The 19,441-nt window shown below is 36.2% G+C and overlaps 4 protein-coding genes across 4 annotated transcripts; all 4 read left to right on the top strand.

Annotated features, from left to right (window-relative positions):
* The first annotated feature begins 3,120 nt into the window (after positions 1-3,120).
* Positions 3,121-3,921, top strand: LOC121877823 (cuticle protein 19.8-like). Its single transcript, XM_042383707.1, has 3 exons — positions 3,121-3,156; positions 3,268-3,360; positions 3,576-3,921. Exons 1-3 carry the CDS (start codon positions 3,145-3,147, stop codon positions 3,831-3,833), a joined length of 363 nt encoding a protein of 120 aa, XP_042239641.1. The 5' UTR covers positions 3,121-3,144; the 3' UTR covers positions 3,834-3,921.
* Positions 3,922-7,360: 3,439 nt separating this feature from the next.
* LOC121877819 (pro-resilin-like) lies at positions 7,361-8,169 on the top strand. Its single transcript, XM_042383701.1, has 3 exons — positions 7,361-7,424; positions 7,535-7,627; positions 7,828-8,169. Exons 1-3 carry the CDS (start codon positions 7,413-7,415, stop codon positions 8,083-8,085), a joined length of 363 nt encoding a protein of 120 aa, XP_042239635.1. The 5' UTR covers positions 7,361-7,412; the 3' UTR covers positions 8,086-8,169.
* A 4,048-nt stretch (positions 8,170-12,217) lies between these two features.
* On the top strand, positions 12,218-13,897 carry LOC121877824 (pro-resilin-like). Its single transcript, XM_042383708.1, has 3 exons — positions 12,218-12,277; positions 13,336-13,428; positions 13,558-13,897. Exons 1-3 carry the CDS (start codon positions 12,266-12,268, stop codon positions 13,801-13,803), a joined length of 351 nt encoding a protein of 116 aa, XP_042239642.1. The 5' UTR covers positions 12,218-12,265; the 3' UTR covers positions 13,804-13,897.
* Positions 13,898-17,942: 4,045 nt separating this feature from the next.
* On the top strand, positions 17,943-18,812 carry LOC121877877 (pro-resilin-like). Its single transcript, XM_042383809.1, has 3 exons — positions 17,943-17,983; positions 18,097-18,186; positions 18,371-18,812. Exons 1-3 carry the CDS (start codon positions 17,972-17,974, stop codon positions 18,662-18,664), a joined length of 396 nt encoding a protein of 131 aa, XP_042239743.1. The 5' UTR covers positions 17,943-17,971; the 3' UTR covers positions 18,665-18,812.
* Positions 18,813-19,441: the final 629 nt, after the last annotated feature.

The raw sequence follows: 19,441 nt of genomic DNA, 5'->3' as shown, positions 1-19,441 counted from the left end.
TTTTGTGTTTCATCAACTTACTTACAATAATGAATTAGATATGTAAATAAACGAAGAAACCAAACAATATACATCGATGGCCTACTTCAGGTGTGTTAAAAATAATATGAACAGTCGTGAATGCTTCCTGCCATTCAGTAGCATTTCACAAGTAACACTTATATTCAGAGCTACATCACTGAAACCACTAATGACAAAGGCAAGTCACTCCCATCATAATGCATTCGAAAATTTAGCCCTGCTGATATCTTGTCGTGATCAACCATCTTAGTATTTTGTATTTCGCAAAAATACATATATTATAAAAAAAATTGCAAATTCGACAGATTCATTGAGTAAATAATTTAAATGTGATTCTTCTGTGTTTTTATGTTATGTGTAAGGAAATGAAGTCAACGACACGAACAACATAAATATTATTAACCCTCTGCTGCATGATAACATTCGGACGAACCTCACTGACTTACCAACTCATTCCTGTTGAGCCAGGTCGAACACCAGTACTCAGCCTACCAGCCCTCTCTCAACTACAGGCCAACCCCTGGCTAAGCGTAAATAAATTCTTAACTAATTAGGAACTTCGCTTCCTTAATCTTCACTTATGATTTTCCTCAGCTAAATTCAATAATAAAATATTCTAGAAAAGTATCTGTCACAATGCTTATCTTTCTGACGAACATAATAGAATAATTTAATGAACCGGGGGTAATAAAACTAGCAAGTTTAAAAGAATATCAACTAAAGATTTAGCGGTAAAAATATAGAAACAGTCATTTCCTTGATGTCCATCTGAAGCCCTTTATATTATTTTACAATTATATCAATATACTGTACAGTACGAAAAACAAAAATAAGAAAACATTATTAATTAAGGGAGGAATATTTTTTCTGCAATAATTGTGAACGTTATGTGGCCTCGATATATGAATTCATAAATATTGAAATGTCTATCTGAATACGTGGAAAAAAATAAACAAACATTAAACACCGCTAACCGTCGTCTGGTTGATGACAACCAAGATGACACAGACTTACTGTACTGACTTGTTGACTTACTCATGTACAAAATATTTATAGCATCATTCTCTTCCCTCTTCGGGGAGTAAGTAACTGGATAATTATATAGTAAACGGGTTGAAGGCTTACTCCCAGGTTTGCTTTGAATATTTCTACTACACATAATATTGTTAATGTGAGACATTATTCTTAAGACTTTAGAGATATGAAATATATTTCAAAACCAGTAAATACTTTAACCTTAGATCGTAAAATTATATAACATCTGACTCGGAAATGTTCTCACTGGATATCCTTTAATTCTTAGCTTCATAAATCGTCACCATATAAGTGAATTAAATTTACATAAGAATATTGAAAGAAAATAATATTAATCTTCAAATAAAAATCCCTCTATCTATTCATATATTATCTTTATATATTTCAATACATTAAATTAACCCTTTCACAGTTGGAGGTTACCCTAAGCTGAATAAAATCGTCTGGCGGTAGCCAGACTAAAATGGCAAGTGCGTACACGCGTTGAAAGTGTTAATCAAGATAGGTTTTATAAACCTTAAATACATCATACATTGATATTTAACGACTTTAAGTGTATTCATCACTCACCTACAGTCTTTAGCATCACTGGCTCGTGTACAGGGCCACGTGACCCAGCTGTATATGGATAGCCAAATTATAGTTGGAATATATAGGCTGTTTATGCTCAGTGCCTGCCACCATATCCCCTCGTGTACAGGGGGATTAGTATTTATTATTCTGCATCCACCCTGCCCATCAGCGCCGCTAGGGTTATCATTTTACCTTAAAGCTAAGGATGAGTTGCGTTAATAAACATATTTCCCATTTGGATCTAAGTCACCAGGACCATATCTAACGTAATCTGTCTACGCTGGAGGAAAATTAGTAGACTCTAGATCTATATTAATCAATATCAATTTTTTATCTATGTAAACAACGTTTGAGAAAATCTTACTTTGCCAAATTTGATCTATATCCAATATGCTACTTTTCCCTTCAAAAAGCCATATACCTGAGACACCAACTGTATAATCAGTGATGTCTTCGTTGTCCACAAGTATTATCCTCACTTTGGTAACCTATATTATATATACTGTCTCTTCACCACCTTCAGTCAACAAACATTCATTATGGTGTTACCTTACCAACTCTAAGCCTGATCCATAAATTTATTACGATAAAATGGGGGCACCGGTGGTAGAAGCCGTACCGTTCTTGCCTCGCAAGCGAGATGTCACGGGTTCGATTCCCGGGCCGGTGGAAGTTGTTTGGACATACTTCCTAGCCCCCATTAGTCCCTGTTCACCTAGCAGTAAAGTAGGTACCTGTTGTAAGTCGAAAGTTCCGAATTCGTATTCAGGGAGTTGTTGGAGCTTCCAAAAACTTGATGACATAAACCACTGACTCTCCAGGCTTCTACGCCCTTAACTCATGAGACATAAAGGCAAGCATGAACTTAGTATGCTTCGCTGTTGGGCATTGTAAACCCTTCTGCTCTTCACCCTACACAAGGATGTAGGGGGGGTGCCCAATAAAAAAATAAATAAAAAAAATAAAAAAAATACAATAAAGTAATAATACGACTGAGGAAACTCTGAGGATCAAAGTTAAGTGATAAATCACTGGTCAAACATAAGACAGTTAACACAAAACACATGCGTCCTACTGCACAACACTTCTGAATAAGGATGGATGGTCAGTGTTATTTTGTGACATCTCTTTATTTTAAATGATAAAACTAACTTTTTATGAGCGTAGTAAATTGAGGAGTTAACATACAAACACAGCTCCAAAAGCAAAACCAAAATATATTCTATGGTAGATTATATATTTTACTATCCTGATGAGTAGTGTTAGAACAACAGCATCTGGTAAACAAGAACATAACTTATGAACTTTTAGGAGGATGATAGAGGCCAGAAATCTCTTCAGGTGTTGGGTTTTGTCCATTCTCTTCATGGTGTTCAATGGTCATTTTCTAGGGTCAAGGTCCCGTTGTTTTCTCTCTTCCATCGAACGCCAGGAAAAGATGGGTGGAGCCTTCAGTATATAAACCAAGGGCTTGTATTGGTGGACATCAGTCTCACACTGCCTTCACACCTTAACATGGCTCTTAAGGTACTCAACTGAGTTTTATATACATTGCTTGTCTGTCATTAAAAGTTCGCTTAAATAATACTTAAAATATATTTTCTACTTTAAATTACCTCATTAATCTGTGGTTTTCAGGTTTACTTACTCGCTGCCCTTGTAGCTGTCACCGTTGCTGACACTATCCCTTACACTCCTCCACGCCCCTCCTACACTGCTCCTGCCCCCTCGGTAAGTTGAGATACGTGTTACTATCCATATATAGGCGGAGTTATCATTGCATGATTTTTTTTTTTACCCCAAAATCCTCACTGGCATTCTTTTTATTAGCTGAATAACAGAATTTCTAATTCCTTATACAGTACTTCTCCTTTAAATTATATCTTCAAAACATGAAATAATCTTCAAGAAATGTTATGAATGGTGTTATGGCTTTTCTCTCTCAGGGTCCTGCCCAGTATAACTTTGACTGGTCAGTCAACGACGGGAACTCTGGCAACAACTACGGTCACAATGAAGGTCGCAATGGTTACAATACGGAAGGAGCTTATTACGTTCAGCTTCCCGACGGTCGTCTGCAAAGGGTTACCTACACCGTGAACGGCGACTCCGGTTTCGTGGCTCAAGTCGAATATGAGGGTGAAGCCCAGTACTCAGCCTACCAGCCCTCTCCCAGCTACAGGCCAACCCCAAGCTACGCTTAACAAAATATTAGACAGACGTAGGAACTTGGCTCTCGTCGTCATCTTGTACGAAGTTCCATAAATTATTATATTAATAAAAAATACTTAAATATTCTGTGTATTACCATCCTTATTTATTAATAAATAAGTAAATTAAGTGAAATATGTAAATAAACGAAAGAAAACAATGGTCGCTGGGAGCAACACATACAGAAGTACGTGCCTTTTGTCTATGTTGGTTTATCTAAATCGTCATACTAAAATGTACTTCTTAATGACCATCGTCGGGGACCGGTGGTAGATGCGGTACCGTTTTTGCCTAGCAAGCGAGGTGTCACGGGTTCGATTCCCGGGCCGGTGGAAGTTGTTTGGACTTACTTCCTAGCCCCCATTAGTCCCCGTTCACCTAGCAGTAAAGTAGGTACCTGGTGTAAATCGAAAGTTGCGAATTCGTATTCAGGGAAAGTTGTTGGAGCTTCCATTATCTTCATGACATAAACCACTGACTCTTCAGGTTTCTACGCCCTTGACTCTTCAGGCTTCTACGCCCTTAACTCGTGAGACATAAAGGCAAGCATGAACTTAGCATGCTTCCCTGTTGGGCGCTGTAAACGCTTCTGCGCTTCACCTTACACGAGGATGTAGGGGGGTGCCCAATAAAAAATAAAAATATAAAAATAAAAAATTTGACCATCGTATTTGTCTGTTTTACGGGAAAACTAATATTTCAGTGATTTTCTTACGTTTTTGCACACTTTGTACTGTGGACTCGGTAGATATATCGTTAATTGTCAACGACTGAATCATATAAACTCAACGCACTCTCTTGCTGACTCACTCCTTTACACACCATTTTCAGTATCGTTACATCCATCTTGCAGAGGGGAACTGCCACCAAGTGTGTAGTAGAAGAGTTAAAACTTTCACAGATTGCCTTATTTATTGTAATATTAAACTCTCTTTTCATTTATTATCCCTCTTTTTTATCCATAAATTTTGAATGTTTAGTCACTCATTATTTTCCAACTGAACAGTGAAATAATTAATTCTCTATCCTTTACTACATACTGTATATCAATACTGTATGCTACCTGTTCATAATTTAGCTTTATTTCCTTAGTGTATCAATTTGGTTACCTTTAAACACATTTACCTAAGATCCTTGAATACTTTTGAAATATAAAGTTAAATCACTTTAACCCAAAGTTATTACAAATTTAACCTTAGTCCTTTGAGTGGATACTACACTCATCTACAGTCCTAAGAGCAGTTTCTTAACTACCAAGGCACCCAGGAATCCCAGCAGTGAACGGAAAATTAAATATACTATATAGTTGGGAAAGTGAAGGTGTTTGAGTGGAGTGCCAGGCTCAGTAAGCTGTATCCATCCTGCCCCTAAAGGGCCGCCAGGGCTCACTTGTTTATCTTAAGTATTTTTTTTAATTGCTCTTAAATAAACATCTTTTCCCAATGGGTTTCAGTTACCATGCGAATAGCCCAGCGCTAGAATAGGATAAGCGCCACAATCACCCAAACAGGTTTGTGTAGCTCATTCTTCCCCCAATAAAGTACAAGTGGTGGATATCTCTTTAGGACATTGCAAAAATGGTTAACGATACATTGAACAAATTATGTCGACGCAACATTACTTACTACAGTCTTGGTGCTCGCGGGGAAAAATGTGTTGTGCCAGTTGGAAGTAAGTCTTATGGGTGTGTTTCTCACACACGAATAGTGACATTGTTATAATGTTTGTAAGCTACAATCCTTCAGTGAATACTATAATAAGCAATCCTCTCTAGTTATCAAACCTCTGGAGACATCACCATCACCCTATAACAATAACTTTGTAAACATTACTCATATGTTTCTCACACACGCCTTAAAACAACAACAGATCAGTAATGTTATCAAAGGTCTTATTATGGGATAACCCTTAACTCAGTCGCGGAATGATCACCAGAGGTTTGGTGAGTATGGACTGTGCTTAGTACAGTAGTACTCACTGAAGTATGGTAGCTTATAAACATTATAATAAGGTCACTTAGAAAAGCTTGTTATTTAATATTTATCCCATCAAAGATTGTTATTGTTAGAATAATATTCAGGGTGCCTTTGGTACAGTTCTACTATTTTAGTGTAACAAAAGTGTACTACAGTAATGTTATTTTTTGTGGAGTGAATGGTGCATTTATTATATTCTACCAAAAAGTGTACACAATTTCCAATAAATCATTGCAAACAATATGTTCATATATTAATTGATCGTGACGGTTTATCAATTTTACTGTAGCGCAACTTTGGATGCGACTTTATCACATTTTTAATAAAAGCGTTTATCCCATTCTGGCGCCTGGCTACACATAGGTAAATCCAAAACAAAATGTCTACACTGGACAATAATTACTAGAAACCAGATCTCCTACAACCGACTCAACTCATTAACCTTATTATTATATATTTTAAGTCGTTTAAGATTTAACCAAAGTTATTGTAGCATGTTAGTCTACGATATTCTTAATAGTTTTGTCACGATGATTTCTTACTAACAGTGTAACACAGTAATAGGGAGAACATAATATCTCTACCTTTACCAACTATGCATCTGTTGAGGTGACTGTTAGTGTGAGTATAACAGTTACTTGTGAAGCTGTCATATATGTTACAACCTTCCTGGGTTATCACCACTTGTAACAATCACTTGCAAAGCATGTTACCTTATGTTCTAGATGTATTAAAATATAGATCAACGTTTATTGGATCTTCTGTATTGAAATCCAATATGTCCCTTTGGTTTGTTTAATATGAAAAGAGTTCTATGTACAATTTCAAAAAGGATTATCACCCAAGCTTAATCACTGTAGCTATGAGTGTTAAATGAGGACGGGGTAACTTAGATTAGCTCTTCTAAAATATGTCTGATTGATGTGAGACTGGGAGCGAACTTGAGTAGGGACCCTCGAGGGAGAACGGAAATATATCCGACGTCCTCCCTCGAGGACAGACGGGTCACCTCACCGATGACTCTAAATAATGTCTTCCTCTAGTGAGTGATATCACACTACTGCCTGCAATAGGTGGCCAGAGAGCCGGTAACTTAATCCTTAACTCATCGCTGGTTCTCGTCCAATAAACCGGGTTATACCAAATGTGAATGAGTAGCTGAATATTTAGTTGAGGAACTGAAGGCGATTGATTGTAGTGCCGACCACAGTACACTCTCCAATATACCCTTAACAGAATGTCTGTCCTATACAACACACTTGCTAATCTATATTTGTAGAACGCACAACTCAGAACAAAAAAACCTCTGAGGAAAGTGTTGGAATAGTGACATTTAGTAAACTAAATCATAACCTACGACCTCCTGGGATGGAAATGAAGGTCACACGCTCTTGCGTGTTGATATTTGTCAGCTCTTCACGGGAATGCAGTAATTGGTGTTGACGTTCCGTTGTCACTTCTCAGTTTCAAGGATTCTGCTGCTTTTCCTTTTACATCTAACGTCACGAAAAGATGGGTGGAGTCTCCTCTCTGCAATATATAAACCTGGCGCGTGTATCGGTGGACATCAGTCTCGCTCTCTCTTCACAACTCAACATGACTCCTAAGGTAAACAATTGAGTGTTAACTACATTGCTTGTTTGCCATGAGTAGTGTGCTTAGATAAATTTTGAAATAATAGTCTACTTAGAATTGACTCACGATTTGATGGTTTTCAGGTTTACGTCCTCGTTGCCCTTGCAGCCGTCGTCATCGCTGACAATATCCCTTACACCCCTCCGCGTCCCTCTTACAATGCTCCTGCACCCTCGGTAAGCTCTTAGTCCGTAAAACTATCTATCTATACACAATACCAGTCATCATAATCCGACTCTTAATTGTATTACTGTAAGTATTATTTTTGTCTCGTTTACCTGAAAGAATAAACTGAACTTGCACTTTAAGTGATTAAACCTTTATCTCGAGTTTTGCAAAGAATATGATATAAATGGTGTATGGCTTTTTCCCCCAGGGTCCTGCCCAATACAACTTTGACTGGTCAGTGAACGACGTGAACTCCGGCAACGACTACGGCCACAACGAAGCTCGTAATGGATACGATACTGAGGGATCTTATTACGTTCAGCTTCCCGACGGTAGGCTACAGAGGGTTACCTACACCGTGAACGGCGATTCCGGTTACGTGGCTCAAGTCGAACATCAGGGAGAAGCCCAGTACTCAGCCTACCAGCCCTCTCCCAGCTACAGGCCAACCCCTGGCTACGCTTAACCAAATTAAGGATTAGGAATTAGCTCCCCTAATCTTCTTGTATGAATTGTCATAAATTATTACTTTAATAAATCATACTTTAAATATTATCTGTCACCATCCTTAACTTCAATATTAGTGAATCAATTATGTAAATAAACGAAAAAACTTGGTAACCCACTTCAGTTAAGTTAAAAATTATACATACATAGCTGCACCACCAAACACAGAAATAGCCATACATGCCTCCTGCCAGACGGTAAAATTAGATAATAACTTTCTCACATTGAGTTTGATCATTGAATTCACCGATAATTAATGTTAATTCCACCCCATCGTTGTTCATCTAAGAACGTCTCCTTTCTAAAATATCTTTGTGTTCCTTGTCGTTGGACATTTCCCCATGTTAAAATAGGTTTGATTAAATATGGTGCTCAAACTTGGTTCACGTATTCCAGATGGGATCCTATGAGCGCCACATATAAGGACATGTGTATTTCTTACTCATTTTTGTTGAGACCTTAGAGATATGAAATATAATTAAATATCATTAAAAACTCTAAACTTAGATCATTAAATTCTAAAACATCTGGCTCGGCAATGTTCTCACTAGATGCCCTTTAATTAGTTATTCAATAATTCATCGCCATATAATTATTAATTATTTTTACATAAGAATATTGGAGGAAAAAACTCTACCAAAGCGCCGACCCCAAATTATGCCTAAGCTAAACACAATACTGAGACAGGAACTTGCTTTATCAAAGTGGACGTTTGAATATGCTTAACTTATTACATAAATAAAATTATCTAAGAAAATCTCTCTCAGAATCCTTAATTCATTCAGGAGAAAATCGAAAAGATATGAATGTATACAAATAACTCTCAAACATACTAAAAAGAAAAAGTTCATGTTTCATCTTTTCCATTTCAAAATTTGTTTGTCGGCTTGTTTATTAATAAAATAATTTGATACTAAGAAAAAAAATACAATAGATTGCATTTACCCAGTAATTGGTAAGGTGACTGTCCAAATGAATTAGCTTAAGGTAAACAAAATATTTACACTGTTATTTCTCATCTGGTGTGATGAGAGCTAATGTGACACAACACTACTAAAGTTTCACTCACCTACAGACTCCCTCTCTTTCCCTGGGGGAAGGAGTGAACTAAACATTAGTACAAGGGTTGAAGGCCTTCATCCCGATTGAAATTTTAATAGTCTATCTGTTCGCAGGTTTGTTCATTTGAGTTATTACTATTAAGACCACATATACAACAGGATATATACCTGTGAATCGACAAAAAAATAATGATAATAAAAGTCCCAGATGTGTTTAATTTGAGATATTTCAATATTAAACTCTGAAAACTTTTGAAAGCATAATATTAGTTCTCTTCATCACAATATTCCTTCTAATAACTTTTATCATAGTTTTTTATAGGGATTACCTTAAGCTCATATTGTGGATGTAAGTTACCAGACGCAGATCGACAACAAACTACCTGCAGTAAAAAAAAAATAAGCAGATATAACAAAGTCTTATCACCTCTGCCAAGAATGAGAAAGTATATCGTGATCTTTTTAGTTTACCTCATCAGATTTACCTCCAGTGTCAGTTTCATATTTATTGGGAAATTGTATCTTGGGCACATAGCTTGTAATTCCCATCATTGGTGTAATATTCATCCATTATGGTATCGATACAAGGATAAATATCCGCCGTCTGTGTTGAAGAATCATGTATTTACAGTTTTTCTTGGCCAGTTCTACAATTAATCTAAGAACTCTGTAACAAGAAATATTACTGAGCAAAAACTGAATAAGATCGTTCCAACTTTCCCTGTTATACACGTCATGACAAAATGGGTGGAGCCTCCAATATATAAACCTAGCGTGTATCGTTAGACAACAGTCTTTTTCCTTTTACACCTCAACATGGTTCTTAAAGTAAGCATATCAATATGATATGCAATGATTGTCCAACCTGATCGGTGTTCTTCGCTAAAAAATCGATTCTGTTTTGCTTTCGTGATTTTTCAGGTTTGTGTCACCGCTGTCCTTGTGGCCATCGCCGTCGCTGACACATCCTACACTCTTCCAAGTCCCTCCTACAACGCCCCTGCCCCTGCTGTAAGATTTTATGTTTTTATTTGAATGCAATAACAGTTGTAATTGCAGTTCTCTTTAACTGAGCCAGAATTTCCAAATGTAGTCCGCCCAACTTTTTTTACTCCTTCAATAATTCGTACAAGATTTTTTCCAACATATTCTAATATATATAATATAATCTTAAATGAATTTGACTCTCAGGGTCCTGCCCAATACAACTTTGATTGGAAGGTGAGGGACGACAACTCTGACAACGACTTCGGCCACGATGAAGCTCGTAATGGCTATGACACTCAGGGATCATATTACATTTAACTTCCCGACGGTCGTCTACAGAGGGTTACATACACCGTGAACGGCGATTCGGGCTATGTGGCAGAAGTGGAATATCAGGGTGAAGCTCAATACTCAGCCTACCAGCCCGCCAGCAGCTACAAACCTGCCCCCAGCTACCAGCCCGCGCCTACGTACAGGTCTGCCCCTACCTACACGTCCACCCCAAGCTACGCTTAACATAATCACAGGCTGGTATAGGATCTTGACTTCCATAATGTTTACGTTCGATATTTTTAACTTATAAAAGATAAAATTTTCGAAAAAAAATTCTCTCTTAAAATCTTTATTCAGAATAAAGAAATATGTCGAAAAGAAACAAATAAATATAAAGATAATATAAACTATATAATTTATACTCCCATTAACAACGATTTAAATAAATATTAAACAGATTTAAAAGATAAAAATGGTACTGAGCGATAAATCATCAACACTACTACATGTACAGTCGGGGACAAAAGTTCGCTCCCTTTGGTGAAACTGAACACGGGAATGAGTCTCCAAACTGACTTACCCTAACTGTTGCATCGCGTTTGGGGTTGATGCGGATTCATTTTAGGAGGGAAAAATTTTTTTACCCCGACTGCACGTATGTACGTTTTTTTTAATTAATTAACTAAATCACTCAACTCCTATAATGGGTGTCTGAACCTCAATTAAACAAATGAAAGACTGTTATATTTTTATATAAACATTTTAATATAAAGTCTTTAAATTTTAAAACATTTAGATACTGTAATATTCGACAGAATTGTTTTCAACTTAAAGTGTTTTCAGCAAATTTCTCAATATACGACCCTTGATCATTTCTTCACAGTATATATAGTATACAAAAATTTTAAATACTTATATAAAGTTTTTTTACTTCACCATTTAATACATAACAATTATATACTTCCCCTCATTAACCTGGTTATTAATACCAATGTTCCTAAAATATTTCAACATTTGATAAATAATTTACTTCGTTTAATATTCAACTTTATAGATTTGATTATAATAGTTTTCGATTTTTTAAGATTTTCCCTCAGATTTTCCATGGTTTCATAAATACATACCTGTATTATTTACAATAAACTACCTGTGCTAAGCAAATTAAAAGCAGAAAACATAGAACCTGATCAACTCTTCTTGATTGAGACACTCAATCGTGGAAATCCTTCCTTACCAATTTATACTACAGTATGGGAAATGGCAAAAGAAACATACACGACCACTAGTAAGCCAAAATACAAGGATAAAAATATAATTCCTGGAACACGAAAATATAAATATTTTGTTTTATGATTACGGAAATGAATCTATTACAGTAAGTGTCATTTCTCACTTTCAGAAATATTTAAGTGAAAATTCTAAAGAGGGATAATTATTTTCAGTTGAGAGGTTATTTGAAATTTGTAAAACTATGAAAAATTTTACTAAAGGAGGATCAATCATAAAACCCAGACGACACACAAAAATATCCTCACGAGTTAAGAGATAAAAAATGGATCACTTCTTAAAGAACATAATGTGTTATCCTCTGAGAAGACTATGAAAATCAGTAAACTCGTCTCGAGTTAGCTTTTATCTTTTATCTGGCCTTTCCGGGAGGTGTTAAGTGGCGGTGAAGTCCAATAGTCAATTAACAAAGTCAAGGATTTGCTGCAATCTCTCTTATATCTTGCGTCATGACAAGATGGGTGGAGTCCCGGCTATATAAACCAAGCGATTGTGACGCTAGATATCAGTCTCGCCGTATCACATCTCACCATGGCTCTTAAGGTAAATAAATCCTTGAGTGAATGCGGCTCTCACTTCCAATCCAAAGGGTTACGTGTTTGATAACAGAGTATTTCCAGTTCACCAAGCAGTAAAGAGGTGCATTGGACTTATTGCCTCGGTATTTATTCAAGGCTTAAGATAGAGTGTGTTGTTATGGAGATACAGTACTACCAATGTAGTAGCTATTTCACACTAATTTTCCGACCAAAGTACTTAGGTTTATACAAAGAAGTGTTAGTTACAAGACTAGCGAGGTCATCCTAAAACTATATCTTGCGCCTGTGAGACCACACTTGGATTATGCAGTTCAGTTCTGGTCACCGTACAACAGAATGGATATAGAATCCCTAGAAAGAATTCAGAGGAGAATGACAAGACTAACCTGGGCATTAGGAACCTTGAGCACAGAGACAGGTTAAATCATCTTAATTTAAACTCCCTCAAGAGACTTAGAGTGAGGGGCGATATGATCGAGGTATATAAATGGAAGTCGGGGCTAAACAAAGTGCTATAACAAAGATACTCAAACTAACCAACCAGGAACAAACTTAATGTTAGGTTAGGTTAGGTTAGATAAGGGTATGATAAGTTATATTATAAGTTATAAGATTAACTTAACATACACCGGTAAGGCGGGGGAGGGAGGGGGGGTAGTAACTCAAAACTAGTGATTTCTGATAGAAATGAAGGTCTAAATCGTTCATAACACATGGAAAACCACCAGAAAAACACAGTCTGCATGTCTAAGTACAGGGATGAACAAAACTGAAAATTTACCCAATATAGCCTATCTCGAATCTAAGCATCCAAATACTTATGGTAGTTAACGTAAAATTTTACCCATTAATTAATATAAATTATTATATATCCCAGTGGTTCATTCGTGAATCATCAAAACAATAACAGCACTATGTTGTCATGTTTACCTAGCACCAGGCATTCTCAAAACAAAGTCCAGACAATGTCATTACTTCTAAATTGACTCGTATCTTCATCCCTGCGTCGTTTGCAGGACTATGGAGCTCATTTTTATTTTTTCATGAATCGTTTGTTTTCAGGTTTACGTCATCGCTGCCCTTGTGGCTGTTGCCGTTGCTGACACTATCCCCTACACCCCTCCACGTCCTTCCTACATCGCTCCCGCCCCTGCTGTAAGTTCTTGTGGACATTATCTTACATAACTGAGAAAGAGTGTTACACATCTAATGAAGATGTCTCTCCTTTCACATATGAGAACTTAAAACTATTTTGTTTTCAATGGTTTATAATTCTCTTCTCAGGGTCCTGCCCAATACGAATTTGACTGGACAGTGAACGACGCTAACTACGGCCACAATGAAGCTCGTAGTGGTTACGACACTCAAGGATCCTATTACGTTCAGCTCCCCGACGGTCGTCTGCAGAGAGTTACTTATACTGTGAACGGCGACTCCGGCTTCTTGGCTCAAGTTGAGTACGAGGGTGAGGCGCAGTACCCAGCCTACCAGCCTGCTCCCAGCTACCGGCCAACCCCTGGGTACGCGTAACCAAATCATGGATTCATTAGTGACTCGGCTTTCTCATTCCACAGCTGTGAATATGCTTGAATTATTGCATTAATAAAATATCTTTAAAAACTCCTCAATTTTGTTTATTAATGAATTAAATGTAACAGACAAATACAAAATAAAACATCGGTGAAGTAAGCTTTTATAAATGCTATATCTCCAGGTATACTGAAAATAACTCCAGCTTGGCTTTAACGATAAACTCATACAAATACTTTTTGTATGTTATTTGCTTATTTGTGAAATTATGTCATAGAACACACATATATTGATTCAGACTTTGTTGAGGGAAACATCTGATATAAATATCAGTACCATTAAACTCAAATGAAATTTTCTCTATTTTCAAAGCAACATCTTCAAGAGAACAGAAAATATCGGTTCTTTTTTTCAGATGTATATATGCATCTTTTAAATTCTTAAATGTCAAAATAATTGTCTGAATAATATAAACACAAGCCTGGATGATGACAACCAAAGGGACGCTAACATCACACATTATTTACGGCTGTCTTCCCCTGTGAGTGTGAGTAGGTCGGTATATAACAATAATGTAGGTCTCGGTGCCGATTGCTTAGGGTCTTCAATTCGTTCTCTTTCTCTGCCATCTTTTGCCTCGTATCTTTGCTCCACTCCCTTCAAGACGGCAAATGTATTTATATAGTTTCTAGTCTGTTCAGAGGAAGTGGTCGCCTGGATTAAGTTTTGGTTCAGTTACTGGGAGTTACCTCAGGTCACTACCCGAGTCTGGGAAAGGCTCACCAGAATATATAAAGGGATTTCCTTGGTCATGGTCAATTTTCTTTGGCAATATGACCCAGGTCAACCGAGATATCCAGCTCTATGTACTGTATGATATATGTTACCAAAAACGGATTATATTACAATATTGTAAGATTTTTATTTAGTGAGCTTTATTATCCAAGCTCATAATTAAAACTGATGATGGCTGTGGATATCTTCTACAATTGCACCCCAAAAGACAGGCCTGACATGATCCATGACACAACGTTGCCGCATCGGTGGTAATGACCTTGACACTTCTCTGCTTACGGTGCCAGTGACAAGTTATCTCTAATGTTTCTAATACGCTGTGAAGTGAGGTTGATGTGTCGGCTTAGTTTCTGTGATGACATGACTACAAGATACAACACAGCCACGCCCACGAAGGGGTCGCAGTGAACACCTGGTGGTAGCATTTCATTATTCATGTTTAATTTATGAAATTCGAAAACATTCAACTCATTCGATACTCCTCACACATATTGGATTTCCTGAAGATAAAAAACCCAAGTTTATTTAATTTAGGGATAAAATACCTTAAATCTGACATAACCTAACCTCACCTATCCTAATATAACTCAAACCTACCAAACCCCCGTGGTAGTATTATAATTTATAATCATCAAGTGAAATAAACCAGACTATCTAATCTTCCGTTATTCTAATGTATTACTCCTATATGAACTGAGATCTCAATATTTTAGTAAAAAAAAATACTTTAAAAAATCTGTTTATGCAGACCAATATAAATTAATGCTAGAAATGTTGATAGTCTACGTCTCAGTCTCGTCCTCTAAGGGGATCGGTCTCGTAAGGTAGGTCTTAGCCTTTATTTTGATTAGGATAGTAGTTCTTGGTCTCAGTCTCGGTCTCAGTCTAGGTCTTGGACTGAGTGGTCTCGATTATATATTTTTATTTTCAATAATTTACCTTCTCATACATAAACGTTAAAACTGTACATTTAGTGGAGATCAAATTTGCTTTAACTTTGGATAATTGTTACATTAAACCTAATTTATTAAAAAAAAGGCAAATATGATTCTTTCAGTATACTGTATTCACATCTCGTCCAGAATCTTAAGGGCACCGGAGTGACCTAGCCGTGATTGGGTTATTTATTTGACATTTGTAAAATTGATGGCAGTCAGGACCAGTACCAGCCACACTGTCTCCTTGTGTACCAGAAGCTTAAAAGCGAAACCTTCATATAATTAAGGTTTTTACTTTAAAATTATTACGACATTACCCTAAAGTATATATTTTTCTGTTAAAATGACAGGTGTACGTCTGCCCCGGATTGTTAACATTGGACATATATTAGTAAAAACCAGATATCTTGAAATATAACCAGAACGACTCTTCGTCCTTCATTAAAACATGGATTTTGAAAAACCAAGTGTATATTTTGGTCCTATATGTTCAATATAGCAGTTTCCCTTCAAAACAATATCAACCTAAGGAACGAAATTTTTAATTACTTGTCTATATACAGTGGGACACTTTCATTGACAATACAAAATTGACATACTACAGACGTGTTGAAAAAAAACTCGATAAATTACCTCAGATAGTATCTCGTAAAATGATGGTTGCTTTCCTTCGGTTAATTCGTAATTAATAGAAATATAGTGTGCCATATTTTAGAAATGCATAGGACACTCAGGGACCCTATTACCTTCAGCTCCCCAAACGATCGTTTCCTGGGTTCTGCCTAGTGAGACTTTGACTGGAATGTGAAGGACAACTCCGGTAACGACTTTGGTTAAGATGAAGCTCGTAATGTGGCTACGACACTCAGGAATCCTATTATGTTCAACTTCCCGACGGTCTTCTGCAGAGAGTTACCTACAGTGTTAACGGCGACACCGGCTACGTGGCTCAAGTAGAATATGAGGATGAAGCCCAGTACTCAACTACCATCCCTCTCCCAACTACCAGCCCTTACCTACCTGCAGGCCCACCCCTACCTACACACCCCTCACAAGATACAATTAGCCCAAACGTAGGCTCAAAAGGGAACTAATCTTTCACACTGTGGACCTTTGAATCTGCTTAGCTTATTATATAAATAAAATTATATAGGACCTTTTATATACAAGGGGTTATAAAAATAATAAAAATCACATTCCTCTAAAACATATAAGAATATTAACTTAAATATTCAAGTGCTAACTTTGCAATTAAGAAATTTGCTAATGATTCAAAATATTATATTTTTTTCTTTTTAGAAAATCTGGTATTGCGAAAATTTTTGACAAATTGATTCCATATATCTAGTTAGTAATTCAGAAGACAGTGAAGTATGTGCCCTGTACGTTTCATAGACTGGATAACTAAAACTATAATTGTTAAAGTGACTGTATGAAATACACACACTACTAATGCTCTCCCGCGTGATAACAACTAAGGTGACGCAAAACTCTAAGTGACTCACTTATCTATACAGGTTCCCTCTCTCTCCCCGCGGGAGGGAGGTTGAGTACCTAACATGTAGGCCTTCCTCTCGATTGTTATTAGAATATTGTTAGTGTTCACAGGTATGTTCATTTCCATCATTACTATAAAGACCCCAACTATAACAGATCCCTGGAACTTAAAATAACCAATGTAATAAAAGTCCCAAAGGTGTTCAATCTGAGATGATATAGGTATTTCAATATTAGACTCTTAATTATCTTACCCATAAAATTCCTTCTTAAATATTTTATTATTAATTTTTTTTTATCAAAATTTATTATAAGGATTACATTAAGGACATTCTGTTCCTATGTTTGTAAGTTACCAGACTAAAAAGAAACAAGAAGTATCAGCTATAAGAAAGTTATAGTTGATATTTATCGTGAAATTTTTGTTTACCTCATCAGATCCACATCCATTATAAGCTTGACGTTAAAATGAAACTGGGATATATAGTTTGTAATTCACATTCTATATCGCCTGAATCGGTGTAGTATACACCCATGGACAAAAGTTTATCTTTATTGTACACACACGCACACACACACATATATATATATATATATATATATATATATATATATATATATATATATATATATATATATATATATATATATATATATATATATATATATATATATATGTGTGTGTGTGTGTGTAGTAAAACACAAGACATAAAATATGACTAAGGTTCACAAATAAAATGTTAGAAGATGCGTCACTTGGTGATCTACAAAGATGGTGTATTGAGTAGTGCTCACGTCCAGTGGTCATTTATCAAGGTCAAGGACACTGCAGCTTTCCTTCTTATATACAATGTCATGACAAAATGATTGGAGCCTCCAGTATATAAACCTGGCGTGTATATCGTTAGACAACAGTCTCTCTCCTCTTGCACCTCAACATGGTTCTTAAAGTAAGCATTTCACTATGATATATAATAATTGTGCAGCCTGACCAGTGTTTGTCGATTGAAAATCAAAACCTGTTTTGTTTTCATTTGTCTTATGAGTAGATGTTCTTTTACAGATTTATGTCATCACTGCCCTTGTGGCCCTAGTCGTCGCTGACACATCCTACTCCCCTCCAAGTCCCTCCTACAATGCTCCTGCCCCTGCTGTAAGATTTTATGTTTGTTTTTTATCTGCGGGCAAGAGCAGTTGTAGTTGTAGTTTAATTTAAATTGGTGAGAATTTCCTAATGTTATACGCCTAACTTTTGGTCTTCATTGAATATTTCAGAGATAATTTTTTGCAATATATTCCATGATCAATAATTTAATCTTAAATGATTTTGATTCCAGGGTCCTGCCCAATATAACTTTAATTGGAAGGTGAGGGACGACAACTCCGGCAACGACTTCGGCCACGATGAAGCTCGTAATGGCTACGACACTCAGGGATCCTATTATGTTCAACTTCCCGACGGTCGTCTTCAGAGGGTTACATACACCGTGAACCGCGACTCCGGCTATGTGGCAGAAGTTGAATATCAGGGTGAACCCCAATACTCAGCCTACCAACCTGCCCCCAGCTACCAACCAGCACCTACATACAGGCCTGCACCTACCTACACGCCCACGCCAAGCTACGCTTAAGATAATAACAGACTGATATAGGAGCTTTGCTTTGATAATACTCACGTTGGATTATGTTTAATTTATTAAACAAAATAAAATTATCTAAGGCATAATCTCTTATCATCCTTATTCAGAATAAAGAAAAGACGAAAAGCAGTTAAAGAGAAGTTAAAGGATGCATTATTAATATCTAATTTAATGACGTTCTAAATGAGAACTATAATAGATTTAAAGATGAAAATACTACAAAACATTATGTTATCTACAGTAGATACACCATGTATGTCACTTATTAGTCTGTATAGTTGAGCTAACATAACTATTTTAATATTATGGTGCATCATGGAAAATATATAAATAAACATAAAAAATATATAAATAAACATAAAAAATATATTGTGTTTCTTATGGATGTAAGTTACCAGACGCACGTCAAAAATAAACTACCTGCATTTTTTTTTTTACGAGATTAGCCCACCAGGGTACAGGTCAGTTACCCACATCAGGGCCTGGGGGTGAAAATATTATAACAATAATAATAATAATAATAATAATAATAATAATAATAATAATAATAATAATAATAATAATAATAATAATAATAATAATAATAATAATAATAATAATAATAATAATAATAATAATAATAATTAATAATAATAATATATGTATGCTGTGTTGTGAAAGTACGAGAAGCAATTGAAACCCTGCAATTATGTGCAAATGAGCCAGAAAAACCGATCATCAACCTGGGACTTGGTCATAATTTTTGTGATGCCATAACAAAGCCATTAC

Source organism: Homarus americanus, unplaced genomic scaffold, assembly GCF_018991925.1.
Source record: "Homarus americanus isolate GMGI-L3 unplaced genomic scaffold, GMGI_Hamer_2.0 scaffold24523, whole genome shotgun sequence".
Lineage (NCBI taxonomy): Eukaryota > Metazoa > Arthropoda > Malacostraca > Decapoda > Nephropidae > Homarus > Homarus americanus.
This window is presented reverse-complemented; position numbering and strand designations above follow the sequence as displayed.